General features: G+C 64.1%; 9 protein-coding genes across 9 annotated transcripts; 5 read left to right on the top strand and 4 right to left on the bottom strand.

Annotated features, from left to right (window-relative positions):
• Nucleotides 1-221: 221 nt before the first annotated feature.
• AMSG_11970 (uncharacterized protein) lies at nucleotides 222-1330 on the top strand (the record flags this gene model as incomplete). The annotated part of the gene is made up of 2 exons (XM_013901673.1): nucleotides 222-1248; nucleotides 1290-1330. 2 exons carry the CDS (start codon nucleotides 222-224, stop codon nucleotides 1328-1330), a joined length of 1068 nt encoding a protein of 355 aa, XP_013757127.1.
• A 106-nt stretch (nucleotides 1331-1436) lies between these two features.
• AMSG_11969 (uncharacterized protein) lies at nucleotides 1437-2475 on the top strand (the record flags this gene model as incomplete). The annotated part of the gene is made up of 2 exons (XM_013901672.1): nucleotides 1437-1473; nucleotides 1850-2475. Exons 1-2 carry the CDS (start codon nucleotides 1446-1448, stop codon nucleotides 2473-2475), a joined length of 654 nt encoding a protein of 217 aa, XP_013757126.1. The 5' UTR covers nucleotides 1437-1445.
• A 9-nt stretch (nucleotides 2476-2484) lies between these two features.
• Nucleotides 2485-2907, bottom strand: AMSG_06344 (uncharacterized protein; the record flags this gene model as incomplete). Its single annotated transcript, XM_013901582.1, has 2 exons — nucleotides 2485-2784; nucleotides 2830-2907. The coding sequence occupies 2 exons, from the start codon at nucleotides 2905-2907 to the stop codon at nucleotides 2485-2487; spliced, it is 378 nt and encodes a 125-aa protein (XP_013757036.1).
• A 360-nt stretch (nucleotides 2908-3267) lies between these two features.
• Nucleotides 3268-4591, top strand: AMSG_06343 (uncharacterized protein; the record flags this gene model as incomplete). Its single annotated transcript, XM_013901581.1, has 3 exons — nucleotides 3268-3426; nucleotides 3459-4022; nucleotides 4088-4591. 3 exons carry the CDS (start codon nucleotides 3268-3270, stop codon nucleotides 4589-4591), a joined length of 1227 nt encoding a protein of 408 aa, XP_013757035.1.
• A 252-nt stretch (nucleotides 4592-4843) lies between these two features.
• On the top strand, nucleotides 4844-12054 carry AMSG_06342 (uncharacterized protein; the record flags this gene model as incomplete). Its single annotated transcript, XM_013901580.1, has 4 exons — nucleotides 4844-8432; nucleotides 8486-10455; nucleotides 10503-11989; nucleotides 12039-12054. The coding sequence occupies 4 exons, from the start codon at nucleotides 4844-4846 to the stop codon at nucleotides 12052-12054; spliced, it is 7062 nt and encodes a 2353-aa protein (XP_013757034.1).
• Nucleotides 12055-12186: 132 nt separating this feature from the next.
• AMSG_06341 (fimbrin) lies at nucleotides 12187-17454 on the bottom strand (the record flags this gene model as incomplete). Its single annotated transcript, XM_013901579.1, has 1 exon — nucleotides 12187-17454. One exon carries the CDS (start codon nucleotides 17452-17454, stop codon nucleotides 12187-12189), a length of 5268 nt encoding a protein of 1755 aa, XP_013757033.1.
• Nucleotides 17455-17622: 168 nt separating this feature from the next.
• AMSG_06340 (uncharacterized protein) lies at nucleotides 17623-18240 on the bottom strand (the record flags this gene model as incomplete). The annotated part of the gene is made up of 1 exon (XM_013901578.1): nucleotides 17623-18240. One exon carries the CDS (start codon nucleotides 18238-18240, stop codon nucleotides 17623-17625), a length of 618 nt encoding a protein of 205 aa, XP_013757032.1.
• Nucleotides 18241-18652: 412 nt separating this feature from the next.
• AMSG_06339 (STE/STE7/MEK1 protein kinase) lies at nucleotides 18653-23665 on the top strand (the record flags this gene model as incomplete). Its single annotated transcript, XM_013901577.1, has 4 exons — nucleotides 18653-18769; nucleotides 18949-20204; nucleotides 20398-23586; nucleotides 23646-23665. Coding segments are annotated over 4 exons (4582 nt in total), but the record flags the coding sequence as incomplete, so codon positions are not given.
• Nucleotides 23666-23713: 48 nt separating this feature from the next.
• AMSG_06338 (Ras guanine nucleotide exchange factor A) lies at nucleotides 23714-27628 on the bottom strand (the record flags this gene model as incomplete). Its single annotated transcript, XM_013901576.1, has 1 exon — nucleotides 23714-27628. One exon carries the CDS (start codon nucleotides 27626-27628, stop codon nucleotides 23714-23716), a length of 3915 nt encoding a protein of 1304 aa, XP_013757030.1.
• Nucleotides 27629-27851: the final 223 nt, after the last annotated feature.

Genomic DNA, 27851 nt, shown 5'->3' with positions numbered 1-27851 from the left:
TCCCCCCCCCTTCCTAACCACCTATCTTCTTCTTTATCCCCCTGCCCCCTACCTTCTCCCTCCCTCCCATCTTCATCATCGCCATCGACTCTATCCGTCCCATCGTCTCAACTCAGCTCAGGTCGGCCACGTGGCGGGGCGTGGTCGTTGGTCGCTGCGGAAGTGGCACCGCACGTAGATTCCCACTCCCACGCCTCCACCTTAGCGGTCGACTGAACAGTATGCAGGCGTACGAGAACGAGCCGCCCTTTGTGCGTGCCCTTGCTGGGGCCCTGGCCTCCATGTCCGGCGAGGCCGTGACGCTGCCGATCGACACCATCAAGATCCGCCTACAGCTGGCGGGCGAGGGCGGGGCTGCGGGCGGGCCGCGGCTGGGCATGGTGGGCACGGGGCGGGCCATTGTGGCTGCCGAGGGGGTGCGTGGCCTGTTCAAAGGCTTGGCTCCGGGCCTTCTGCGTCAGGCCTCGTACCAGTCCATCAAGATGGGCCTGTACGAGCCGCTCCGCGACGCCCTCCAGTCGCTCTCCATCCTCGACTCGCCCGCAGACGGCGCTGCTGCCGACGGCGCCGCCGCCGCTGGCCTCTTTGACCGCATTGTGGCCGGCGGTCTTGCCGGCTCCATCGGCGCAGGAATCGCCAATCCTACAGACCTGATCAAGGTGCGGCTGCAGGCCGATGCCTCGGGCACCCGCTACAAGGGCATGATCGACGCCGCGGCGCAGATCATCCGTTCCGAGGGCGTGCTGGCGTTCTGGAAGGGCGTCACGCCCAACATGTACCGCGCGTTCATCGTCAACGCCGCAGAGCTGGCCACCTATGACACCGTCAAGATCTTCCTGCTTGAGCGCGAGCTCATTGGCGACAACATTGGCAATCACTTTGTCTCGTCGTTCACCGCTGGCTTTGTCGCCGCCGTCACCTCGACGCCTGTCGACATCACCAAGACCCGCCTCATGAACCAGCCGACCGATCCCGCCACCGGCAAGGGTCTGCGCTACTCGGGCATGGCCGACTGCTTTGTCAAGACTGCCCGTGCCGAGGGCTTCCTCGGCCTCTACAAGGGCTTCTTTGCCACCTGGCTCCGCATCGGCCCATGGGCCGTCGTCATGTTCACCTCGTTTGAGCTCTACCGCTCTATCCTCAACTCGATGTTCAACTCCTCGGTTGTCAACGCTGCTGCCGAAGCTGCCGCCGACGACGCCGGCCTTGCCCCAACGTCCTCGCTCCGGGCATCGCCACTGACGATCTGTGGGAGCTCGAGCCGCTCGAGCCGGTCGCGCCCGTCACAGTCTCGGGCACCATCGCCGCCTCGCTCTCGCGGTCGCTGTGAGGCGCCGCGGCCTAGCCTTAAACTATCGGTTCAGTTCCTCCCCTCCCCACCCACACCGACTCGCCCCACGCCGCACTCCTGCTCCTCGGCTGGACAGATCCATCTCCAAGCAACCATGTTCGGACGCAAGCCATCTCCCAAGGGTATGCCAGTCAATGCACGGCTTGCGAGGGTGCCGGTGCGGCGGGTGTGGTGTGGTGGACGTGGTGGACGTGGTGGGTGTGGTGGGTGTGGGGGCCGTGTGAGGTGAGCCACACACAGTATGGTATGGGCAGGGCAATAGGCTCCCGCCCTTCCTCCCGCCGACCATCAGAGGGAGACTCGGTGACACCACCGGACCCTTTGTGTAACAGGTAATGGTGTTACGTGATTGTCGCTCTGGGGTTTAGCCATGGCTACGGGGTGGGTGAGATCGAGGTTGATGCGGGGAGGAGGCATGGCATGTGCGGGCGTGGAAGCGATGCTCTCGCGGCGAACTCACGGCGACGGGGAGGCTGGGGCTTGGGCGCGCGGAAATAGAACAGAGTCGGGCAGCTAAACGGAGTGTGCGTGGGGCGCAGCGTGATCTGGAGCGCGAGGCGCGGCGGCTGGAGCGGTCCGAGGCCGAGCTCATCAGAAACATCAAGAAGGCGGTAGCGCGCAAGGATCGGGCGACGGCCAAGCGGCTCTCGGTCTCGCTGGTCAAGCTGCGTAAGCAGAAAGAGCGGCTGCTCAAGGCGTCGGGTCAGATGACAGCAGTCAAACACACGATTGCGGCGCAGGACGCGACACGCGCAACCGCAAAGTCGATGGCGACAGCGACCAAGGCGCTGGCGGCGACCAACGCAGCTCTTCCGGCGTCGTCGATGACCGCCGTCGCGTCTGCGTACGCTCAGGCCTCGACCCAGATGGAAATCCAGGACGAGATGGTCAACGATGCGCTCGACTCGGCTATGGACTCGCTCTCTGACGACGAGGAGGTCGACAACGTGCTTGCACAAGTTCTTGACGGTGTCGCGCTCGACATAGGCTCGTCGATGGCAACGGTCCCGTCGCGGGCTCCGCCGAGTGCGACCTCGGTCGCCACCGGCTCCCGCGCCCAACCTAGCCGGTTGCAAGCCCAAGCCGAAGAGGATCGTCTCCTCGCCGAGCTTGCCGGGCTCTGACCGCCTCTACTAGCTCGACTCGGCCTTGCCGTCCACATCCCCCTTGCTGCCACCCGCAGATGCCGGCGCCGAGATGGAGATTCGCGCAAAGCCACGCTCGCGACGGAAACACGCCCAAAACTCCTTGTACTCGGAGAGACAGACCGGAATAAGCGAGTCCTTGTAGCACCGTAGCAGGGCCTCGTGCGGCTCGTGGCACTTGCGCAGCGCCTCGGCCTTGTCCGCGGCATTCTCCTCGGGCGTCTTGGTCTTGGCCGCCTCATACCGCGCCCGCCGCTCGTCCCTCGTTGTCTTGTAGCCCTCCAGCCACTGCGCGATCCGTCCAAACACCCCTCCATCGTCCCCTCCATCGACCCCACCGTCGGCCCCAGCCCTAGTCTCTGTCGCCGCCGCTGTCGTGCTCGCCGCCTCTGTCTGCGGTACGCTCGCCATCGTCCCACGCCAGCCCTTTGTCCCTTCCGTATGTACGACTATGTGCTTGTGTGTGAGGACTACAGAAAGTGAGGTGTAGCCAAGTGTGCCAGTGTCACCCTGCCCTTGCCAGCAACTGCTCCCTCCTTGTCCCCCCGACGCGCCCCTTCCCCTCCCCCCCCCTTCCGCCCCCCCCCTCCGACCAAACTCAATGCAAAATGCGGGCAACCAACGCCGAGATTGCGGGAGCTGTCCATTAACGGCTACTGCTCACTGCCAAACAACCCCTCCCTCCCTCCCTCCCCCCACCTCTCCCTCCCCTCCTCTCCCCCTCCCCGTCTCTCCTCTTCTGCCTCGCAACAAAGCACACGTATTCATACAATGGACGGCTTGCGCAAGGCACGTGCTGCGCGGGTGTCGTCGGCGTACGCACGCGAGCGTCGGCGGGCCGCCCGCGACAGCATGCATCCGTTGACGACCGGCAAGCCCGCTCGCGAGTGGGACGCCTCGCCGCCGTACCCGCACGCCTCGCCGCCGGGGGTGGCTGCCCGCCATCGCCGTCCTCGCCCAAGGTCACATGCTACCCCCCGCGGGCGAGCGCTCCGGTCCTTCCGCCGCAGTACAAGTACTCGCCCGAGGCGCTGGCGGCCGATGCGGCTGCTGTGGCGGCTGCCCGGGCTGCTGCTGCGGCGGCGCTGCAGGAGAGGCTCGATGCCGTGCTCGACGAAGTGCTGGAGGCGAACCCCGACATGCCGCTGAAGGCGCGTTGCGAGCTACGTGACTCGATTGCGCAGGTTCTGGCTGCAGAGGCCGGGGCGGACGCCGCCGACATCGACGACGCCGATGCAGCTCATGCAGCAGACGCGCGGGATGGCGAGCAGGAGGCCACGATCCCGCCGCGTGAGACTGGGAGCCACTGGTGCACCTCGACTGCTCGCCGTCGCGAGTCACTGCTCTATCCTGCCCATCCACAGCCGTTTGACGACCCAGATGCGCTCGCAGCTGCAGGGCCACCCGAGGCCTCGCCGCGGCTCACTGCGGCGTTCAAGGCGCAGCTGGAGGGCCACCTGTCCCAGGAGGCATACAATGCCATTCTGCACGGTGCACGGGAGCCCGATGCTGGCCGCGCCTCGTCGGTCTGGGACCACTACCCAAGATCCGCGACGCCCGCAATCCGCATGCCCGACTCGCCGCCATCGAGGCCGAGATCATGGCTGGCGATGCTGTCAGCAGCGCTCCGGACGCCACCACTGAGTCGGACGCCATTGTCGGCGCCAGAGTTTTCTCCCGCACCGAGGCCCGTGCGATGGGCCACGCCGCCGCCGACGACGACGACGCAGCCGCCGAGCTCGGCCTCCGCTCCATTCTCTGGCGTGATGAGGTCGAGACCGATCACGGCAGCATCGAACACTTTGAGCGCCGCCGCGAGCGCCTCGCCCGCCCTATGCATCCTGGCGAGCTACAGCTCGAGGCCTACGACATCTTCCTCGAACAGCTCCGTCGCCGCGAACGCGAGATCGTCAAGCGTAAGCGCATCCAAGAGCTGGAGAACTTGCGCGGACCCCGTCCAGGCTGGTATGCTCTCCGCGATGCCTCTTTCAACGATGAGCTCTGCCGGCATAACGCCCTTCTCCGGTCCTCCTCAGCCGAGTGGGCCTCCCGCATGTCATACTCTAACGAGCTCCTCTCTGCGCCGCTTGGCTGACAGCCGTAAAAGTATTGGACAGCATCCAATATTCACTGTTCTCTGTGTGATCGCCGCCGTCTCCAACAAATTGATGAGACCAATTCACGCGTTCCTGGCAATCCTTTGCAACATGCCCACTCCCTGGGCCCCACGCCACCGCCCCTTCCCCCCTCCCCTCCCACCGCAGCCCGACTCGAGACACGGTGTGCCTTCCACTTGCCTCCACCCCACCCCCACCCCACTCCCAGACCACGTTTACAACCCCCTACTATGGGCACACAGGTGGCATGCTCCACCTCACACGCCCTTGTCCTTGTCATCATACTCCTGGTCTCTTCGCTCACAGCCGCAGCTCTGGAACTGTACGGTGCTGGCTCGGCTCTGGTCCTCACCCCGGCTCCCGAGGCTTCGGACCAGGCTCGCGCGAGCTTCACCCTCAAACCGCTACCCACGAACTTGCCGTCATCAACACCTTGGAGCCTCTCGTTTGACGTCTACCCGCTCGCTCCCCCAGACGCGCCGCTCGCCGCCGCGCCGCTCGTCGCCGTCGCCGCATCGGTTTCGTCTCCGGACCCGCTCCTCGCCGCCTACCTGGCTCCGCCCGATGTGTCTGCCTACATGCCACGCGAAGCTGCACAAGCCGCCGCAGCCGCAGCACCACTGGGTCTCTCCGTCTCGGCTGCTCTTGGCCCGCATTCTCCATCCGGTCTCGTCCTCGACCGTCTCGTCTGGTCCTCCGTGAGCTTGGTCTGGCAGCCGTCCTCTGCTCTCCTCACCGTCACTGTCGGCTCCAGCTCAACCGTACTCGCTGTTGCTAGTGATCCAGCCAGCCGCACTACGCTCAGCGAGCTTGTCATCACACTCGGCGGCGCTGGTGCCCACGCTGCTGTCGACAATGTCCGCCTGGCCGACGCCCCGGTCCTTTGCTTTGACCACCCTGACGCCTTCAGCAATCTTGGCCTCGCTGCTGCTTGCGGGCCAAAAGTCTCCCTTCCTTCGTCTGGAGTATTTTCACGGGCCCCGTCGCTCTCGCCCTACTTTTCCGTCCGCCCGTTGGCCACCGCCGAGCTCGGCTCCGCCGCGCCTACCGGCCAGGCCAACGTCCTCGTTCCCGACACCACCAACTCGGTAGGATCACTCCCGGTCAGCCTCACTGCCTCTGCTGGTGAAGAGCTTGTTGTCGCGGCCTGGGTTGCTGGCCCGTCACGCCTTGCCTCGATCACCCTTCCCGGCCTCACGCCGCTTCCACTCGACGTCCACACTCCTGGTGTCTGCACCAACCTCACATCGACCACTCTAGACGCTGACTCCTTGCCGTTTGGCATCGAGCTCGACACCGGCTCGCTGGCAACCTCCATCCTGCTCTTTGACGCCTCACCGGCCTTTCTGGCGTCGCGGTGCTCACTCGGCAATGCTGCGTGCGTCAATGCCACCGATCTCGTCTCGGCAGGTGCACTTCCGGCTGACACAAGCTGCATCCTTGTGCCGTACCCCAGCTCAGCGTCATGCCCGCCGGCCAACGCCACTAGTTGTCCGTTTGTTGAGCTTGACGCCACGGCCCACTCGTGGACGCTTGTCAGCACCGAGCAGATGCCCGCCTCACCGTCGGCACCACCGCCGCTTGCCATCCTCGTCGACGCCATGTCCGAGGCCTCGGCGCCTGATCCGGACTCGCCGCGACTTATCCCCCTCACAGCTGTCGTCCTCACCGCCGCCGAGCTAGCGCCAACTGTCGGCCTCCCGCTGCTAGAGCTCCCGCTCCCGATCGGGTTTGCCGGCGGCTTCTACGCCTGGACTTCGCCGTCGGTGCTGACGCCGCTCGCTGCCGCAACCCGCCTTGACAACAGGCTCGCGCTGCTCCACACTGTTGTGGCAGTTCCGTCGCAGGCCTCTGCGCTTCCGCTCGCTCGCTTTGCTGTCAACGCCCTGCTGCCGCGCGGCACGCTTGCCCTCTCATTCGCAGCATCGGTCATTGTCCCGCCTCCTGCCTTTGCACCGGACAGTACCGCTGCACTCCGGCTCAACAGCATGCGCACGCTCGACTCGCTCACCAGCCATCTCCTTCCGGGCCTCTTCGCCACCGGCGCTCCGTCGCTTTGTGTCGAGACCTGGATCCACTTTCCCGCTGATGCCGCATGTGCTACTGGCACGCTTATCTCGCTCAACGCTACCGGTGCTGGCGATCCGCGCGTGGATCTTGTCCTCACCTGCTCCGGGGGTAACACGTGGGTGCCTTCGCTGCGGCTACACGATCCGGACGCCGATGCGACAGTGGTGCAGTCGCTGCCAGGCTTTGCACCCGCTGTTCGCAACGTTCCGGTCCATGTTGCCCTCACGCTGCTTTCGGGCACCCATGTGCGGGTAGTGTGGAGTAACCAAGTCCTCGCCGCGGCGCCGCAGACGGCCACGTTTGCAAGTGACGAGCGTCGGGTCGACGGCGTTGCCCTCGGCCGCGCCTTTTCTGGAGGAGACGCACTTGACATTGAGCTCGATGCCGTGCGTCTCTGGCCTGCCGACCGGACCGTCGACGACATCGCCGCTCGTGCTGGCACCCGCCTTCGTGGCTCGCATCCCTCTCTTCCCTCTGCCACGCTCCACTTTGACGATCTGGATCTGATCGCGTCACCTCTGCCGCCTGGATCTAGTGGAGCGGTTAGTGTTGTCACTGCCTCGACAACCAAGCCACTGTCGCTTGTGCGTGCCGCTGGCGACGCGCCGCTGGCCCCGCTGTTGGTGCCCGGCTTTGTTGCCCTCAACGCCTCGTACGTCATGATTGAGCAAGCGAGTGCGCTCATTGGCTCCTACTTTGACACGACCTGGCCGCTTCAGGCTTCGTTCGGCTCTGCGGTCTTCCGGCCCATCATGTTAGTCTCGGAGCCGGTGGCCGGCACGACCAGCCACGCGCAGCCGATGCTGGTGGCGACGCGGGAGAATCGGCTGGGCTCCTGGGACCGGTTTGTGGCTCCGGGCGCTGTTTTACTACCGTCAACCGCAGCAACACTCGCCTTTCGCGCCAACACAACCATCGCCTCGGCCTTTCTGGCCAGCGTCCTCGATCCCGGTGCAGGCAGCTCGGCCACCATGGCTGAGCTACAGGCTGCGTGTGCGGCGTCATCGGACATTACCTGCTCTCCAGACCTGGGTCCGTTTGCCGGCCTCGCTCTTCGCGTCGTTCTAGAGTCTGGCGCGTGGATCGGCTTTAATGGCGCCCTCAACGCACCGACCTATGCCGCCAACGTCTCGCTGGCAATTACGTGCCCGCCGGAAACCCCGTTCCATGTTGTTGTCACAAGCGAGTCGGTCACCTCTGAACGCATCGTTCTGGCTTCGACACTGGCAGGCATCGGCCCGACGACCATCAGCGGCACGGAAGTCCACATTCCACTCGCCATGCTCCCGAGCTCGCGATACTTTCGCGAAGAGTTGACTGTCCACCTGTACACGCTCCCGCACTTGCTCTCCAGTGTGGTCCTTGATGGAATTTTGGTCTCTGCTGCGCTCATTGATGCCCCGAACGCCATTCTTCCCGAGCCACACGGCTTTGGTGTTTACACGTCGCCGTTTTTCGCCTCGCTTCCGCCCCCTATTGCGCTCGAGTATGCACAGCTGCCGCTGCTTACCAACGGCTACGCACTCGACTCCTCGGGTGGCGGCGCGTACCGGGCCGACATTTCGGTGGACAACACCAACGACCCTCCAGACCCCATCTCGAGGATGGCCAACATTGGGCCGCTGTTCTTCGGCTTGGCCGACAACACGATCACAGCCGCCAAGCCCGACACCATTGTTGTGTCGGCCGCTGACGAGCACCAGTCACAGTTTGAGTTCCGCATCGATGACTTTCCCGCCTCGGCGACCTGTACGTTGATGACGTGTTGATCACACCGGCTACGCTGATTCCGTCGGCACTAGTCTCGGGCGGCGTAGAGATCGAGTACCGGCCGCATGGGGCAAGCCTCGCCGACTTTCCCGCCGGCGAGGCCGTCGACTCATTCCGCTTCTCGGCGTTCGACAACCTAGAGTGGTCGCTCGCTCCAGGTGTCATCACCATTACCATCCCGTGCCCACCACGATACGAGGCGCGCGGAGGGCGCTGCGTCCATTGCGTGGCCGGCACTGTTCAGAGTCAGATCTCGACCGGGCTCTGCGGCGCGTGCGATCCGGGCACAACGTCGCGCAACGCGTCCACGTCTTGCAGCAGCTGCAACGCCGGCTCGTATGCACCCACTGCCGGCATGGGCTCGTGCCTCATCTGCCCCGCCGGCACGACGTCGTCGACAGACCGGTCGCAGTGCTTTCTGTGCTCGCCCGGCAGCGTTGCACCTCTACCTGGCGAGCCGATTTGCTCGCTCTGTCCGCTCAACAAGTACGTGGAGGAGGAGGGGCAGTTAGAGTGCAAGGATTGCCCAGCCAACACGATAACGATCGACTCGGGGACAGGAAATGTGACCCAGTGCCTCTGCCGCCCTGGATACTACACGCTCGACGGGCCCGGTACCGCATGTCACGCTTGCCCACCCGGCGGCGTATGTGCCGGGGGTCTTGCTGTTCCGCGCGCAGACGCTGCCTATTGGTCGCACCCAGACGATCCGTACACCTTCTTCCTATGCCGGTCGAAGGACGCATGCCCCGGCGGCGAGCCCGGTACATGCGGCTTTGGGTACCAGGGTGCCATCTGCTCGGCGTGCATTTCCGGCTTTTACAACTCTGGCTCGGTCCTCAAGGGAGCGCCACAGTGCACACGGTGCACAGCGCTGGCCAACATCTCGCTCCCGCTCACGATTGCGGTCTGCTTTCTCCTCTCGTTTCTAGTCTTTAAGATCTCGAACCGACCGGCGCTGGCTGGTCTCCGAACAGCGCTCTCGATCTCGACCTCGCTGGGGCTCTTGCTAACGTTCCTCCAGGTGCTGGCCGTTTTTGACGGCTTTAACGTCTCGTGGGGCTCGGCGAGCAGGCTTATGTCGTTTGTGGGCATCGTGGCTCTTGATCTATCGGTTTTTGTCGCCCCCGAATGCATGTTTGGGGAGGTGAGCTTCCTGGAACGGTACATGACGTTGGTGGCCATGCCGCTTCTCTGCCCGCTGTTCTTCGCCTTGCTTTATGGCGGAACGGCGCTGGTTATCCGTGTTCTGCAGCGGCGGAGCGGTTCTGGGCGTGCGATCGTGCCGCCAGCCTGTCTGGGAACCGGTTTGCGGACCTGGTGTATGTACCCCACACAAGTCTCGTTGGACAAGATCATCAACTCGCTGCTGGTCATCTCGGACGTGCTGTACATCTACATGTCACAGGTTGCCTTTCTCCTCTTCCAGTGCTACGCACAGCCCGACGGGACTGCGACGCTCAAGGCCTACCCTGCCATCACGTGCTACACGCGCGAGTGGGCGGAGCACCTGCCGGTTGCCATCTGCGCCATGGCGGTGTACACGGTCTTCATTCCGGCGTTTTTCCTCTACGTCATCTGGGTGGCGCCAAAACAGTATCGCGCGCCGAAGTTTATGAAGCGACACGCACACTTGTTTGTCCGCTTCCAGCCACGGGTCTACTACTGGTCGCTCAACGCGATCGCGCGTAAGTTTATTGTCACGATTGTCATCCTCACCATGATCCGCGATCCCGTCCAGCAAGTCCTCACGGCCATGCTCCTCATGCTCATCTCGTTGGTGGCACATCTCCTCACCCAGCCGTACTTTATCGATGTGTGTAACCATCTCGAGACATACTTGCTGAGCGTGTGTATCCTCGTCCTAGCTATCGCCATGCTCATGATCAAGGACATCGGCTCGAATCGGGTCTCGTACCTAGACACACACCCGGATCTCCACCACGGGCTGGACATTGCGCTCTCGATCCTCATCGGCTCAGCGTTTTTGGCGGCTGCTGGAGTTCTCTTTTTGTGGTGTACATGGCCATCCGGCGGTCGTCATCCAAGACGATAGTGGAGAAGGAGAACATGAAGGACAAGGCTGTGCGCGCGGACATGATCCTCCTTGCTCGCGAGATGGTCAAGCCCGAGCTGACCAAGTTTATTGTGCAGGACCAGGAGACGTGGGGCCTGCTGCCCGAGGGCGAGCGGCGCCAGCTGCGTACTGCGTTTGACATTGTGGCACAGGTCTACCTCGGATACGAGGGGCACGCGACTCGGGTCATGAACTCACTGCATACCGACGACGACTCGCCGCGTGAAATGCGCCGCAACATCTCGTTTGCCGCCCATCAGCTCGCACGGTTCTCGTCGTCGTTCCGCATCGAGGAAGACGTCGACGTCACTGCCTACGCCTCGTCACACATCCGGACCCGCAACCATTCGCTGTCTTCGGACACTCATGGACAATCGCCACTGCTGGGCAACAAGAGCCTCTCTCTCGGCGACGAACTTGTCAACACCTCGTGTCTCAGCCCAAGCCCCGACAAGTACCATTCCGGCTCTGATACAGCCACCGACCTCGAGACTGTGATTGAGGTCAACCGCCCACCGCTGCTCCTTCCTGGCGCCGTCGCCGTCTCGGCCTCGTCGTCGCCGAGCATGACCCGAAAGACCTCCGAGTACAAGAATGGTGGTCTGCTCCCGACAGGCAGCGAAGGGGGCTCGCCCCAGCCGTTGTCACCTTGCTCGAGCTCAGAAGAGCCGGCAGAGGCTCGCCCCGAAGGTGCCGCAGCCTCCAACGGTTTGGGTGGTGCTGACAAGACCGGCGGAGCCACAGAGGGAGCTACTGGAGCCGCTGGAGCCGCTGGGGCTGTTGCTGACGCCGATGCGGATGCCTCCTCGGTTCTCTCGTCGATATCTGGTGATGACGACGGCGATGATAGTGACTCTGAAGATGCAAAGGTCAGTGCTGACATGGCGGCAGCTCTTGCTGTCCTAGCCTCGCCCGGGGAGGGACCCGGAGTGGGGTCTGGAAGCGGAAGCGGTTCCAGCTCTGGCTCTGGCTCTGGTTCGGGTCCAGGCTCTGGCTCTGGCTCTGGCTCTGGCTCTGGCTCTGGCTCGGGTTCCGGCTCTGGCTCGGGTTCAGGTCCGGGTTCCGGTTCCGGATCTGGCTCTGGCTCTGGCTCCAGCACCGGATCTGGCTCTGGCTCTAGCTCTGGTTCCGGCTCGAGCTCGGGCACCGGTTCCGGTTCCGGCTCTCCGGCAGGCACATCTCCGGCTCCCAGTGAGGCCACGATCGGGCTCCTTGTCCACAACGCGACAGCATCTGAGTTTGCCGAGTCGGCCTCGATGTCCCGGATGAATTCAACGGACCTACTCGACGCACACATGCAACCTGTGACCAAGCCGACCGACTCGCTGACGCGGATTGCACCTGCCACCATGTCTGGGGCGTCACTCACGGAGGGCCGCGGCTCGGTCTCGTCAGTGGGCTCAAGCGGGCGCAAGTCGCCGCTTATGGACTTTAAGCTGAGCGGAGCGTCGGATCGACGGTTCTCGGCAACAGAGCACATCAAGGAGACCAAGTCACTGTACCACCAGTCTGGAAACGAGTTGAAGCGAATGGTGGAGGGTCGACGTTCGTCGCTGGTGGCATCGTCGCAGCAGCGGCGGCGGGCAGGGCCGACAAGCAAGAGCAAGAAGGCGCGTGCTGCAAGCGTCCGACGCAAGATGCAAAAGTAAAGCGCGGCTAGCCGGCAAGACTCATGAGGTTGCCGATAAAGGTCAGGATCATGCGCTCGTTAACCTCACAGATGTCCTCCCAAACGAGGAAGACCTGGGCGCCGAGCTTGCGGGCGACTCCAATGGCATACTTGGCGTTGAGCATGGCGTCCTCATCTGACTCGCCCGGCGTGACCAGGCTGTAGTCGACAGCGCGCGGCTTGATGGCGTAGAGAAGGTCGATGAGAAAGTGCGAGGTGCTGAGGGTGCGGTCCTTGAACGAGCGGATGGACGAAGCCTTGCCCGCAGCAGCGACACGGTCGTTAGCCCAAGCGAGTACGTCGTCGTCGGAGACCTCGCGGCCCTCAAACTTGAGGTTGCGGATGATGTTGAGGACGTTAAACCGCATGAGCTGCCAGAGAATGGCAAGAGTGAGCTTGCGATTGCCGCGGGCAAAGTCCTGACCGTCGATGCCGACGACAACGCACTTGAGCGATTTTGCCAGCGACACACCGTAGTTGCAGTTTTCGACGAGCTTGAAAGCGTTGAGCCTGGTCGTGTTGACCTTGGCCCACTTGACAATGCCCGGCTCGATGGCATCCTCGATCTGGAGCATGGCCAGGCCGTCCTTAAAGTCCTCGTCGAGCTCGCGCACCTCCTTCTCAATGCCAAGCGACATGATCCAGAGACGGAACATGCGCTCCTCGCGAGTGCCCTCCACGTCGGTGATGGTGATTTTCTTCATCTCCTCCTCCTGGCCCGAGGTGACCTCAAGGCCGGTGTTGAGGGTAAAGAGCATGGCGAGAGTGAGCAGGTTGGCTGATGTGGCGCTCGAGGTCAGGCTCTCGACCGAGGCGAACGGGACCAGGGCGACTGCGGCGAGGGCGGCGACAACAGCGGTGCAGCGCGCGGCGTCAGACGTGGCCGAGTCTAGGAAACTGACAGGGTCGGCGGCGAGCGCCTTGGCCTCGGTCGATGATGAGGCAGCGAGCCTGTCGGCAAAGAGCTTGGCGACAAGGATGCCGATGGCGCGGCCGTCGGCGAGGGCGTCGGCAAAATTGGCAACTTCGGGGCCGGTCACACCCGAGGCGGCGGCAGCGGATGACGAAGACGCACCGGCGCCGGCGCTCATGTGGTGGTTGACCCACATGAGGAGAAGCTCCTCGGGTGGGATGCGGGAAAACTTCTTGAGCTCCATGGACCGCGGCTTGAGCGCGAGGAGCTCAGGGTGCGAGGTGATCGAGATGCTGGAGAGGAGGCCGGCCTTGACGATCTCACGAGCGAGCTTGAGAATGACCGGGACCTTACCCTGATGAATGTCGCCGGCTTTGATGGAAAAGACTGAGGCGCCGATGGCCTGGGCAGAGGCGAGGCAGAGCTGGTTGTTCTCGATCATGTCTTCTTCGTCGGCAACGCGGAGCTTGATGACACGCTCGTCAATAGCGCCCGGCTTGACGGCATTGAGAAGCTTGCAGAGGAGAACACCGTCGATGGTGGCTGTGGCGACCTCCAGGGCGCGGAGGCCGAGCGGGAGGAGGTGGGCAACAGATGGATCGTCCTTGAGCACTCCGTTGATGTAGACGACGAGGGCAGCGTCGGCGCCCTCGAGCGCGTAGTCCTGGACCGAGGCGAGGCGGGCCTGAGCGGCAGCACGCTCGGCATCCAGCTTGGCCTGCATGGCGGCAAGCTCGTCGGCCGACATAGCTGACGATGCTTCCAGCTGTTCGCGCTTGGCGCGTTCGGCGGCGAGCGCAGCCTCGAGCTCAGCGAGCTTGGCGAGCGCGTCGTCGCGCTCGCCTTCGACAGTGGTCTTGGCCACAACTTCGGTCTTGAGCTCAACTTCAAGCGTCTCGGCTTGCTCGGTAAGGTGAGACACCTTTTGCTGCAGAGAGGTGACGGCGTCTGAGTCAGCGGCGGTGGCTGCGGCGAGCGCGGCTTCAAGCTCAGCAGTCTTGGAAGCGGCGGCGTCGCGCTCGGCAGCAAGGGCAGCAAGGGCAGCTTCCGACTCTGCCTGCTGGGCGCTGCACTCGGCGAGGTGGGCATCAAACTCGGCGCGGACGGCGTCGCGCTCGGCAGTCATTGACGCCACGTTGGCCTCCGAGGCTGCGAGCTGGGCGCTGAGCTTGGAGAGCTCCTCACCGAGGTCACCAGACGCGCCGCGGAGAGCTTCCAGCTCAGCAGCAGCAGCCGCAGCCGCAGCGTCGGCGTCGCTGCGGGCTGTCGCTAGGTCGCCTTGCAGCGACTCGATGGTGGTGGTCTGGGTGGCGGCGAGCGCATTGGCGGCCTCAAGCGAAGCTGTGAGACCGGCGACTTGGCTCTGCAGCTCGGTGCCGGAGCCCTCGAGGGCGCCGAGTTGGGCGGTGGCGGCCTCGAGGCGAGCGGCGAGGTCGTCGCGCTCGGTCTTGACGGCCTTGGACGCCGCGAGCAGGGCCTCGAGCTCCTCAATGCGGGCCTGCTTGGTTGCTACGGTAGCGTTGGCTGTCTCGAGCTCTGTCGAGAGGGCGGCGACCTGGGTCTTGCGCTTCTCTTTGTCGGCGGCAAGCTTTTCGGAGAGTGCGGCAACGAGGGCCTCGGACTCTTCGAGGCGACCGGAGATGCTGACAAGCTCCTCCTTGAAGGCCTTCAGCTTTGCAGCCTTCTTCTCGAGTCCGCCGGCGAGGACGTCGCGCTCGCGCGAGAGCGCCTCCTGGTCGGCAAGCAGCTGGGTAATGGTCTCCTTGGCGGTGGTGTACTTGGCCTTGGACTTGGCCAGGCGGGCGTTGGCCTCGTCGACCACACCGGCAGCACTATCGCGCTCGGTTTCGAAAGCAGCGCGCTCGGCCTCGAGCTCGGCCTTGAGCTCGTTGTACGCGGCCTTGGCCTTTTCGATGCGGGCAGTGGAGGCAGCGAGGGCCGACTCGGCCTGCTTGAGGTCGGCGGTGAGCGAACGCATGTCCTCGCGGGTGGCCTCGGTCTCGGCGTGCGCGGCGGCGAGCTGGTCCTTCAGCTGGGTGACCTGATCAGAGAGCGAGTCGCCGAGAGAGGCCGAGGTGGCCTTGAGGCGCTCGAGCTGGGCCTCGAGGCCGGCAATGGTCTCCTTGTCAAGCGCAGCCTGGCGGGCTGTGTCCTTTTGGAGAGCCACAAGCTTGGCGTTGGTGGCCGAGAGCGAGGCAGACCGGGCGTCGAGGTCGGCGTTGAGCGAAGTGATGGATGAGAGGGCCTCCTCGTGGGCAACCTTGAGCGTGGCAAGCTCGACGCTGACGACCTTTGCGGCCTCGACTTTGTCCTCGAGCGAGGCGATGGTGGTGCGCGCGAGGGTGAGGGCGGTATCGCGGTCGGCCAGCTCGCCGTTGAGGGCGTTGATGTCAGCCTCGAGCTTGGCGATGCGCTCGGCGCGAACGTCGACGACCGACTCGCCGAGGTCTTCGAGCTCGCCACGAAGCGAGGCGGCGTCGGAGCCAGCGGCGGAGGAGGCAGCAGCGGCAGCAGCCGAGGCAGCGTCAAGGACAACGTTCTGGTGGGCGGTCTTAAAGTTGAGGTACTCCTCGGACGTCTCCTTGAGGGTTTTCTTCAGCTCGTCGATGGCCGACTGCTGCTGGTCGATAGTGGAGAGGCGCTCCTGGAGCTCGGCGTTTTCGGCGCCCATGGCCATAATGCGCTTCTTGAGGAACTTGATCTGCTCCTCCTGGTCGGCACGTTCGGTAAGGGCCGAGTCCTTGACCAGCAGCGCGTTCTGGGCCTCGGAGAGCTCGTCCTGGTACTCGGCAATGGTCTTGAGATTCTTGCGGTGCTGCTCACGGAGCTTCTCCACATCCTTGGACGAGGTTTCGAGCGAGGTGGTGAGCTCCGAAATGGCGGCTTGCTTGTTCTCGAGCTCAGTGAGAAGCTCGCGCTTTTCCTTGTTCAGAACTTCGATGGTGCGGAGCTCCTTGCGGAGCTCGAGGTACGAGGCGTTGAGAGCATTAAAGTCATCGACGGCTTTTTGACGACGCTCTTCGGTCTGCGAGCCCTTTTCACGGAGCATGGCAAACTCGGAGGCGAGGTTTGCAATCTTCTCCTTGAGTGCCGTGTTGGACGAGGTGAGCTCCTGGATGCGCTCAAAGGCCTTTTCGGGCGAGAGGTCTTCGGTGGAGATCTCTTCGTCGCCAGCGGAGCGGCCGAGGAGCGAGGCCGACGAGGCGCCACGGTTGAGACCCAGGCGGCGGGCCTGGAACATGAGAAAGTCTTCGATGGAAATAGTTCCGGTGCCGGCCGGGTCAAGGGCCTTGATATGCTTGCGGAGCTGGGGGCGCGACGGCTTTTCGCCGAGCTCGCGAAAGACGGCAGCGAGCTCGGCGACCGGGAGCGCGGCACCATCGCCGAGCGAATCGAATGCAGCCTCTATGGCGGCGACGGTGGCTGACGGGAGGGCCTCGCGGGCGGCCCTGAGCTTGAGCGCGCGCATCTCGGGCGTCATGGCGGCGGAAAGCGAGGCTGTGGCCGAGGCCTGCTCAGCCTTGGCGTCGAGGATGATCTGGCCCATGCCGCCGTGGAGAAACTCGTCAAAGTCGACGGCACCGTTGCCGTCAGCGTCGAGATTGCGCATGAGCGCCTCAAGCTCGGCCGGGTCGGGGACTTGGCCGAGGGTGAGGAGGATGCCTTCGAGCTCGTGGATGTCGATCTCGCCCGAGCCGTCGACGTCAACCTCGTTAAAAATGTCGCGGATGATGGCGATCTGCTCGGGGGTGTACTGAATCTGTGCGGCAGCGGCAGCAGCGGTGGGACTCATCTTGCCAAGCAGCAGGTTACCCATGCCGGCGAGGAACTCGTCAAACTCGATCTCGCCCGAGCCGTCGGTATCCATGGCGGTGAACATGGCATCGAGCGAGTCGTCATCAAGCTCGTGACCAAGCTGGACAAGGAGGGCGCGGAGCTCGTCTTTGTCGACATCACCTGAGCCGTCAGCGTCGCAGGCTTCAAAGATAGCCCTCAGCTTGGCCATTTCTGCAGGCGAAAAGGGAGCATCGTCGTCGTCACCGCCGCCTGCATCACCAGCAGCCTCGCCTGCTGACGAACCAGCAGGGGCCGAGACAACGCCCAGCTGAATAAGGACCGGGCCCATGCCCTTGACAAACTCTTCAAAGTTGAGGTCACCCGACCTGTCTTCGTCAAGTACGTCAAAGAGTGAGGCGAGGGCGTCGGGCTCCAGCGCCTGGCCCATGGCCTCGAGAGCAGCACCCAGCTCTCCCGGAAGGAGCACCCCATTACGGTCGGTGTCGCATGCTTCAAACGCAGCCCGGAACTCGGCGAGCTGCGTCTCCGAGTACTCCTCCGTCATGGTGTGTGGGAGTGGAGGATGTGCGGGGGGGGAGGGGGGGTATGGATGCGAGTGCGGTGTGTGTGTGTGAGAAGTGGGGGGGGTGGGGCGGGGGGTGGGGGGAGGGGTGCCTGTCGTTGGCGTTCGGCGGAACGGCAGCGGGTGTGCGTGGGCTGGGGAGGGAATGATTTAGGACTTGGCGAGGGTAGAGGCTAGGAGATCAACGAGCTCGCGCTTCTCGATGCAGGATGAGTAGTCTGCGCCGAGGGCAGCGAGGGCACCCTTGAGCTCCTTGACGGAACAGGAGGCGAGCTCATCGGCAGACTTACCGCGGACGGCATCCACGCGGGCTGCCTTGACAGCGGCCTGGCGGGCGGTGTTGGCCTGCTCGGCCAGCGCAGACTCAAAGGCTGGCTCCATGGGATGGCCGGTGTAGACGACGTTACCGGCGGCGTCGATGACGGTGGCAAAGGGGATGCCGCGCATGCCGAGGCCAGCCTGAGCTGCTTCGACCTCACGATCACTGTCGGAGGCGACGGTGTACGACATCTGGCTGCCCATCTTGGCCACAAACGGCTTGATCTTGGACGGCGGCTCTGCCGAGACGCCGACGACGGCCACCTCGGGGTACTTGGCCGCCAGCTCAGAGAGGTGGGCAATCGAGGTCCGACACGGCCCGCACCATGTCGCCCATGACTCAACACAGAGCGGTGCTTTGCCGAGCAGCTCCTCCACACGTGCCTCGCCTTGCACATATTCCAGCCCAGAGACCTTGGGGAACGCACTGCCAACTCCAGATGCTGCCATCCTGATGTGGGGGATGAGTGTATTTCGACCTCCTCTCCTCTCCTCCCCCTCCCCCCCTCGGCTCTCCTCGCTCTTGGGTCGGTCGGTGCCGCGGCCGTGACTCATCCGGTTCGGGGCGACCGCGCGACCCGGCCTGCGAAGACAGCCTTTGCCTGGAACCACTACTCGACTTGTCTGGGAGCCAAAGCTGAGATCGTGCGACGCCTGCGTCGGCGCGACAGATCCCCTGGGTTTGACCACTTACCAAACCCTGGCGGAGCGTGGCTTTCCTCCTCCCCCCCCCCCCCCCACCCCACTACCACCACCAGACCAGCCAGCCGATTTGATCGGTTGCGCCACCGCCGGCCGGCCACCGGCCATCGCTGGCCGGCCGCCGCCGGCCACCGGTCACTGGCCACTCGTCGCTGATCCACATGTCTGAGGAAGAGAAGGAGAGCGGGGCGGGTGGACGAACACGGGTCCGTGTCAAGACAAAGACCCGCAGGCGGAAGCCCAAGGTCGTCATCTCCAAGCAACAGGACTTTAGTGTGTATGTATGGGGGGGGGAGGGGGAGAGAGACTGAGGAGGGGGAAGGGGGAGAGGGGAAGGGCGAGAGGGGGGTTGCGGGGGAGGGGCCGACGGAATACCGCAAGCGAACAGAAGGAGGGCAAGGCTGGTGTAGGCATGGGCATGGACTCACATACATGCTGGGGAGGTGGTGGAGATAGGACGCCAACAGGGACGTATGTGGATAAGGTACACAAGGTGGCAATCTCGCGAAAGGGCGTCCAGTTTACAGACGCAGGCGGGCAAGACGGAGCGAATGTGGCGGAGAGTGGCACGGCGTCTGCCTCAAGGTCGACGGGAGAGGCGCAGGCACAGGTGGAGATGATGTCGTTTGGGGCCGATGAAGGCGGCGATGGGCCAGGAGCAGGTATGACCCTGGGCGATCTGGAGGTAGTGGGCGAGGCCGGGAGTGGTGGGTGTGGGACGGTGTTCAAGGTCATCGACAAGCGGACTGCCGAGGTGTATGCTATGAAGACAGTGCGACTTGAGGTGGCAGACAAGGTGAGGGCGCAGATCATGCGCGAGCTGCGGACGCTGGACACTTGCCGGTCGGCGCCGGGCGTGGTCGACTTTGTGGCCGCCTTCTTTGCTGACGGCGAGATCAACATGGTCATGGAGTACATGGATGAGGGCTCGCTCCTCGACGTTTACCGCGCTATTGGCCCGTTACCTGAGCCGTTTATTGGCGCCGTCGCCGTCGCTGTCCTCGACGCGCTAGCCTTTCTGCACGGTCACGGCATCATGCACCGGGACGTCAAGCCAGCCAACATCCTCGTCAACTCGGCCGGCGTCGTCAAGGTCTGCGACCTTGGCGTCTCGGGTGCGCTCATCAACTCTCTGGCGTCGACCTACGTTGGGACCGTCACCTACATGGCACCTGAGCGTATCGAATCCAGCGGTGACGGTGGGTACACCATCAAGGCTGACGTTTGGTCGTTTGGCGTCACCCTCGCCGAGCTTGCTCTCGGCCGCTACCCCTACCCGCTAGCACCGTACGGCGAGTTTCCGCCGCCTCGAGACCTCTCCATATGGGACGCGCTCAAGCTTGTTGTTGGTGGCGAGACGCCGGTAACCTCCTTCATTGCCGAGGGTGCGCCGTTCTCGACGGCCTTTGTCGACTTTGCTGCCGCCTGCCTCGTCAAGGATCCTGCCGCCCGCGGCTCGCTCGACGACCTCGTCAACTCGCCGTTCATCACATCCGCCCGAGCCACCCCTGCCGACGTTGTTGCCTACCTCGCCACACATGGCCCGACCTCTGCTGCCACCGGCGACAGTACCTCGCGGGCCAGCGACCAGGCCCAGGCCCAGGCCCAGGCTCAGACTCATGCCGATGCGTCCGACGCCAGCACCGCCACCTCGACAGGCTCGACTGCCGACCGCCTCGCCAAGCCCGTTGTATCGATCAAGCCCGCCACAAGTTAGCCCCCTTTGAACGCGCGCTATCCCCCCCCCCCCCCCCCCTTCATGTTATCCAAGTCGGGTCATTGAACGACCCTGCAGCGCAGATACAGCCACCTGGGTGGTCGACCACCACCACTCTCCACTTTACCCTCCTCAAACCACGCCACGCCACGCCACCCCCCCCCCCCCCCCCCCACTGGCAGACACAGCTACTCTCGGAGCACCACCTTCGCTCCTGGTGTCGTCGTCGGACGACGAGGCGTACGAGCGGCCGCCGCTCCCGCCGCTCCCCACACACCTGTTTGGCTTTGCGGTGAAGAAGGTGCTGAAGCGGAACCTGCTCCAGCTGGTCGCCGACAAGTTCTCGCTCTACGACGCATCGCCGCCTGTGGTTCCGCCCATTCCGGCCGCATGGTCCGATGACGAGCCGCCGACAAGCTACTCGTCCGACAATGACGATGATGACGACGATGATGGTAGAGGGACGTCGACGGCCGGTGGCGGGAGTGCCACTGGCGTGGCCACCGCTACCGGCTCGGGCTCAGGTTCGGACTCGGACGAGTCGGAGGCAAGCTCGGTGTCGGACGGAGGGCCCAAGCCGGCGTGGCTTGCCAACGCCGATCTAGACTCAGACTCGGCGTCCGAGACCGGTGATGGGCCGAGCGGACCGAGCTCGAACCTGCCCGAGTACTTTGCAGACGCCGGCACTGAGCTGGGTCTCGAGGTCTGGCGGGTGATCAAGGGCACGCCGACGCGACTCTCGGCCGATGAATACGGTGTCTTTTACAAGGGCGACGCGTACATTGTGCTCGGCGTGGAGGAGGTCGAGTATTCCAAGGTCTACTCGCTCTTTTTCTGGATCGGCGACTCGGTCTCGCTCGATCAGTCGCTCGCTTGCTCATTTGCCGCCCAGCAGCTCGGTCGCGCCCTCGGTGCCCGTGCCATTCGGCAGGACCTTGGTGACGAGTCCAAAAAGTTCCGTGAGTTGTTCTGGTTTGGCATGGACTTGCGCGAGGGCGGGACAAAGGCCGGCCTGCGCAAGGTGGTCAAGAAAAAGGTGCTCTCACTGTACCAGATCAAGGGCACGCGCAAGCCCAAGGTCCGCAAGCTTCCGGTCGGCATCTCGTCGCTCAATTGCGACGACGTCTTCCTCCTCGATGCCCACGACGTCATCTACCAATGGAACGGCAAGTCGGCGTCGATGCGGGAAAAGGGCAAGGCGCTGGACATGATCACCGTCATCCGCTCCGACGAGCGATCTGGCAAGGTCAAGTCGGTTATCCTCAACCACACCGGCTCGCCGGGCTCGCAGCTGACGTCAGAAGAGCTCGCTTTCTTCCGGCTGGTGGCGGACGCCGGCGCTGACCCGCCGCTTAGCGAGGCCTCGCCTGATCTCGACGCTGGCCTGCCAGAGCTGGCCAGCTCGGACGAGTCGGACACCGACTTTGAGGCGCGGGTCATGGCCTCGATCAAGCTCTCGCGCGTCGCCGAGTCGTCTTCAGGCAAGCTCAGCCTCGACACCGTGGGCGAGGGCGAGCTGCTCCGGCGGTCGGACCTCGACCCGTCGGCGGCATTTGTGCTCGACTCGTCGACTGGTATCTACGCATGGGTTGGCAAGGACTCATCCGACGCGCAACGGGCGGCAGCGATGCAGATCGCCAAGCTCTACCACACCCAGCAGGAGCGTCCTCCGTGGCAGCCGGTTCAGCGCGTGGTCGAAGGCGCCGAGTCATACCTCTTCAAAGAGTGCTTCAAGGGCTGGCACAAGGCCAAGGCAAGGGCCAAGAAGCATGCCATGAAGGCCAAGCTGGAGGCCCGCCGCCGCAAGGCGTCCGAGGCGAGGGCCAAAGCCAAGACCATCGCCACGCCGATGAGCGACCTCTTTAACGCCGTTATGGAGCGGCCGGCCGAGCGCGTGACCGACGATCCTGGTGGCGGCAAGCTGACCGTCATGGTTCTCGAGACCGACGTCCTGCAGTACGTCTTGCCGCACTCGATGTACGGCCACTTTTACACCGCCGACGTCGTCCTTGTCATCTACTACTATCAGACCGAAGAGACACCGTCGGAGCCAGCGAGCACCAAGTGCGTCATCTACTTTTGGGAGGGCTCGGCCGCTGACAAGCGGGTCTGGCTCTCGTTCCAGCACTCGTCTCTCAAGGCACGACTCGAAGAGTCGATGCAGCCGCAGGTCATTCGGGTCCGCGAGTCGCGCGAGTCGGCCCACTTTCGCTCGCTCTTCAACGGCCAGGTTGTCGTCCACTACGGCCACCTCTCGTGGTACGTTCCGATTCCTGCCGCGCGCCTCCTGCCATCGGACCACCCGTCGTTTGCAAAGTACGCCGAGCTCGAGCCAGATGCCGAGTTTAACAAGGATCGTCTCGCGCCGCCGACACCTCATCTGTGGCACGTCAAGGGCTTTGGCCCCGACTACATCTTTGTGCACGAGGTGCCGCTCAAGGCTGCAGCGCTCGACTCGAACGACGCCTTTGTTGCCCTCTCGCCACAGCAAGGCGCCTTTGTATGGGTTGGAAAGGCTGCGTCCGATAACGAGGTGGCGATGGCCAAGTTTGCCGCCCACGAAGTCGTCGCGCTCGCCAACACGCACCAGCTTGCCTCGCTCGACGATGAGGAGGCTAAAGACGCCTTTGTCCTCTCCCGCATCGTTGTCGCCCGTGAGGGCTCGGAGCCCGACGAGTGGTGGGAGCTGTTTGGCGGCGAGACCGCATACGTCACGCTCGCTGACCCGGACTTTGCGCCACGGCTCTACACCTGCGGGCAGGGCAAGAACGGGTTCGAGATCTCATTTGTCTCCAACTCGGGCCTCACGTTTGACGATCTCGACTCACGCTCGGTCCTCATGTTGGACGCCTTTTCGCGACTGTTTGTGTGGATGGGAGCGCGCGCGCCGCGTGGCGAGCCCGAGATGGCCCTTAAGGCTGCACAAGAGTACGTCGAGGCTGCGCTCGATGGTCGCGGTGGCTGTCCGGTCACCAAGGTGGTCGAGGGCGAAGAGCCGCTCGAGTTTACCAAGCAGTTTCTCGACTGGCCGCACGTTGTCAACGGCGCCAGTGGCGGCAACGCCGGGCGGCCCGGGCTCGGTGACCTCGGCTTTGGTGGCGGCCTACGCAAGACCAAGTTTGTGGATCCGCGCGCCGAGCGCGAGGCTCGACTCGAGGCTGAGGCGAAGGAGCGTGCAGCCAAGTGCGCCGCAGCGCTACAGGCTTCTCAGTGTACTATTCGGGCCACTGGCTTTGAGCTCCTTGTAGTCCAAGAGTGGCGTCAATGCGTGACATGCGGCATTGAGGGCGATCTTGTCGGCGTCTGTGCCTCGTGTGCTGCTGTCTGTCACGCCGGACACACACTGAGCGACGCTAAGACCGAGACTTTTTCTGCTCGTGTGGGCCGGGCGCAGTCGAGGGTGCCCCGCCTTGTGCCTGCCTTCCTCCTGGGCCAGAAGCTGGCGCCAGCGGTTAGAACTTGCGCAAACCTGCAGAGAACCGGCGAGACTGTTTGTGGGCGATTTTATTTGAGCTGCGACTTGGACTCGGTCCCACGCGGCTCGCGCTCCAGCGACATGGCGTACATGGTCCGCTCATCGACGGACGGCTTGCAGTCCTTGAGGAGAGCGCTGGCGAGGAACTCCTCGGTCTCAAAGAGGTAGTCAGAGTTCTGGTAGAGGGCGATCTTGGCAATGAGGGCAACTTCCATGCCGCGCTTGCCAAAGTTGATGAGGCCCTTGATGTAGTCCTCGTTGCCCTCGTCAACCATGGTCAGGTCCTGCAGCGGGAGGCTGAGGATAGGAATGGCCGGCGGATCAACCTTGGCCAGGTACGCCTGGTATGCCTTGTACGCCGAGTCTGGCGAGAGGAGCTCCTCGAGCTCCGCAAGAACTCGCTTGTTGTTGCGAGAGAGACCGGCACGGGTAAACTTGAGGCGGAGAATGGCCGAGTTATTGATGGCCCCGAGGACGGCAATGAGGCCAAAGAAGTTGTTGAGCCGGCGCAGATGGTCACAGAGCGTGACGATGCGGTTGAGGAGAGCCGAGCGGGCCTTGAGCGTCTCGCGCTTGACCAGCTCTTCCACGAGCCACATTCCGATCGAGTTGAAGAGGTCGATGAACCGGAGCAGGTTCTGCGCCTTGTGGTGGTACTTTTCCTTGGCCCACGCTTGGTTGAGGAACTCTGCAGGGCGAATGGACGAGTACATGTCGAACATGATGAGGGTGAGCTGGCGGGCAATCTCCTCCTCGTCGTAGTCCCACACCGACGGCGGGTCCGAGACCGACTTGGGCGGGATGATGGGCGGCGTCTCGAGTTCGGCGGCAGTAGTCCGCGGGCGGCGGCGGGTCTTGAGGAAGACCGACGACGCGAGCGAGGCCGTTTGGTCCTCGGCGAGGACCTGCTTGATGAACTTGAGGACAAAGGCCTGCAGCGGGGTTGAAAAGTCCGAGTAGCCCGACGGGAGCCACTTTTTGAAGACGTTGAGGATGCGGAGCCGGATCTTCCGCGTCCGCGCTGCGTAGGTTCCAAGGTCCTCCGACTCGAGCTTGGGCACGTGGTACCGCTCGACGAGCTTGCGGAAGAGCATCTCGGGCGTGGTAAACGACTCAAAGGTGAGGAGAAAGGCGTCCTGGAACTTGATGTCGTGCGAGTCGGGGTAGGTCAGCCGCTCGACGAGCTTGTTGAGCGACGCAGCCTCGATCTCGGGCAGGCCAGTGTCTGCAGACTTGGCTTCGGCAAACAGAATGTTGTCCTCCGAGTCTTGCGGCTCGTGCCAGATGTTGACGTCGTTGCGCGAGCGCGGGGCTGGCGGTGGGTCGCAGTGTGCTGCGATGACGTCGGACGGGAACACCTGAACGTCGACAACGGTGCCATGTGTGACACCGAGCTCGGCCAGGGTCGCCTCGAACGGGAGGAACTCCGAGTCGCCTGTAGAGAGGTACAGGTGCTGCGGCGAGGCCTCGCCAAAAACGCGGGCCGCGTACTGGACCACCCGCAGCGCCGGCCAGGTCGGCGAGACCTTAGTCTCAACGGTCTCACCCGAGGCGACGGAGCGGATAGAAATGGAGAACGGGGTGCACGCGTAGGTAAGGTACTCGTGCGGGGCGAGCTGGAGCGAGGAGAGCGCCGAGGTGATGGTGATCGGTGAGTCCCACTTGTTGTGCGAGATGGGAAGGAACATCGAGTGCGAGCGGCCGGGCGGCATGGGCAGGAGCTCCGACTTGCGAATCATGTTCTCGACCTCGAGCACGGTGATGTCAGGTGGGACAGCGGCCTCCAGCACAAGGTCGTTGGCGAGGGCGACGCGAAGCGGGGCAAAGCGTGGGCGGAAGGAAATACGCTTCTTGAGCGAGAGGCGATAGGTCGAGAGCCGCGAGTACGGGTTGAGCCAATAGCCCGGGTGCGACTCGGATGGCGCGACAAAGAGGCCATGGTGGCGGAGCGAGGCGACGCGGAACTTGCGGGCAATGATGAGGAGCATGGCGCCAACCGAGTGGCCGCGGTCGAAGCGGAGCTTGGTTGCGCCCGACTGGCCTGGAATGTCGATGTCAATCTTGAGGAGCAGCGGCTTGTGCACCGACGGTGGCGGCGGCCACGAGTCAAACCGCCGGAACTCGAGCGTGTCCGAGGTGAAGAGCTCGTACGAGGAGAGCGTCCGCTCCGGTTCCATGAACACAAACTCGCCGTTGAGAAAGAGGCCATAGTCGACAAGCTCGCCGGGCGAGATGCCGATGGCCTGCTCGCGGACAGCCTCTAGGGCGGCAGCAACGGTGGTCCGGTGGTCGAACCAGAGGTGGACGGCGGCGCTGGCCTCGTGGACCATGACGACACGGATGGAGCCGATGCGCTCGCGGAGCATGAGGTTGAGCTGGTCGCCGGGACGGACGCCGGCGTCGACAAGCGTCGCATCCATCGGCAGCCACGCCATCCGTCCGTCCTGGACAGCCGCGAGGCCAACAGCGTCCGGATCCTTGACTCGGAAAGTGCGGCAGACAAGGGCATGGGCCTCGGCGACCGGCGACGACGGAAAGAGGCGAATGGTGGTCCGTGACGCGGTGCACGGGACAAAAACAGCGAGGCCCATGGGTTTGGACGTCGACGGCGCGTCGTTGGCAAGGAGAAAGCGCGAATGTGCGGCAGCAAGTGGCGAGTAGGCGGCGGCCTGCTGCGGATCGACTGCGCCGACGACGGCGCCAGCGCGGTACTTTCGCGCGGCGCGCTCCTGGGCCTCGGAGGCGCGTGCGGCGAGCGACTCGAGCGAGAGCGGGCCCGTGAGCGCGAGCGAGCCGCGCTCGTCGAGGAGCGGCGGCCCGACCGGTGATGATGGTCCAGCGCTGTCAATGGTCTCCTGCGGCGGAAGGGCCGAGAGCGAGTCGTCGTCGCCCTGCGGCTCGGAGGCGTCGGCGGCCTCGGGCTCGGGCTCGGGCTCGTCCTTGAGGTCGTCCACCTCGCTCGGGTAGATCTGGAAGCACGACAACGGCGCCGGCATGAGCGGCGCGGCGTGCGGCGACGGCACCGCCTCGCCGAGCTCGTACGAGTCAAAGAGCGTGTTGAGGTAGACTGAGAACGAAAAGGCCGAGTCGCCAGAGACAACCATGCACATCGGCTCGGTCGGGAGCTCCGGCCCGTCGACATCGGTGAGGGCAGTGCGAAGGAATGACGGCTCCTTGACGATGGGGAAGCCCTTGGCGCGCTTGCGGACCACGCCGCGGATCTTACGCGGCCGGTACGAAGGGTCGACATGTGGCGGTGGCGGCGGGATGGGCCGGCCACGGAGCGGCTCGAATCGGTACTTGCGCGCCTTGCGTGCCACAGGCTCCGCGACCAGCGCCATACCGCTCGTCACCGACGGATCAATCATCATCGTCTGCACCCGCGGAATGTCTGCCGGCAGCACGTCCGGAATCGTGACCTGAGTCTCGACACCGTAGTTTGAGATGACCGGCGGAGGCGGTAGATCGATCGGGTTGGCGAGGTCGGTCATGTCCGGCGGCGGCGGCATAAACTCGTCCAGTTCGTCGGGCACGTCCGGCGGCAGCAGCCCGTCGAGATCCGACGTGTCCGGCGGTGGCGGTGGCGGCATGTCCTCGGTCGACATCATTGCGTCGAGTGCATCGAGATCCGACATGTCCGGCAGAGCAGGGGGGGCCGGATCGGCAGCAGGGGGAGCCGGATCGGCCGCAGGAGGAGCCGGATCGGCCGCAGGAGGAGCCGGATCGGCCGCAGGGGTAGCAGGCTCGAGGACGGGGATGGCAGCTGGATCGGGCACTGGCTCGGGCACTGGCTCGGGCACTGGCTCGGGAGCAGCAGTCGGCTCGGGCACTGGCTGGGGAGCAGCAGCTGGCACTTCAGGCTCAACATACGGGCCAACGTACGAGGCCGGGAAGAGGCCGACGGCCGAGGGAGCATCATTAGCACCCGGAGTAGAGGCGACCATGCCTGTCCACCAGTCATCATCGACTTTTTCCAGCACCAGAATCACATCACCAGCCGAGAAAGAGAGCTCGTCCTCTTGGTCGCCGACGCAGTCATAGTAGGCGACCACCCATTCTTTTCCGTCCTCTGCACACCAGGAGGGGCGCGAGCAGGATGACGAGAGGGAGCGCGAGAGGGACGGAGAGGACGAGGGGGGGGGTGAGTGGGGATAGTTTATGGATCTA

This window comes from Thecamonas trahens (genome assembly GCF_000142905.1).
Source record: "Thecamonas trahens ATCC 50062 unplaced genomic scaffold supercont1.28, whole genome shotgun sequence".
Classification (NCBI taxonomy): domain Eukaryota; order Apusomonadida; family Apusomonadidae; genus Thecamonas; species Thecamonas trahens.
The sequence above is the reverse complement of the archived record's forward strand: the minus strand, read 5'-3'. Positions and strand labels throughout refer to the sequence as shown.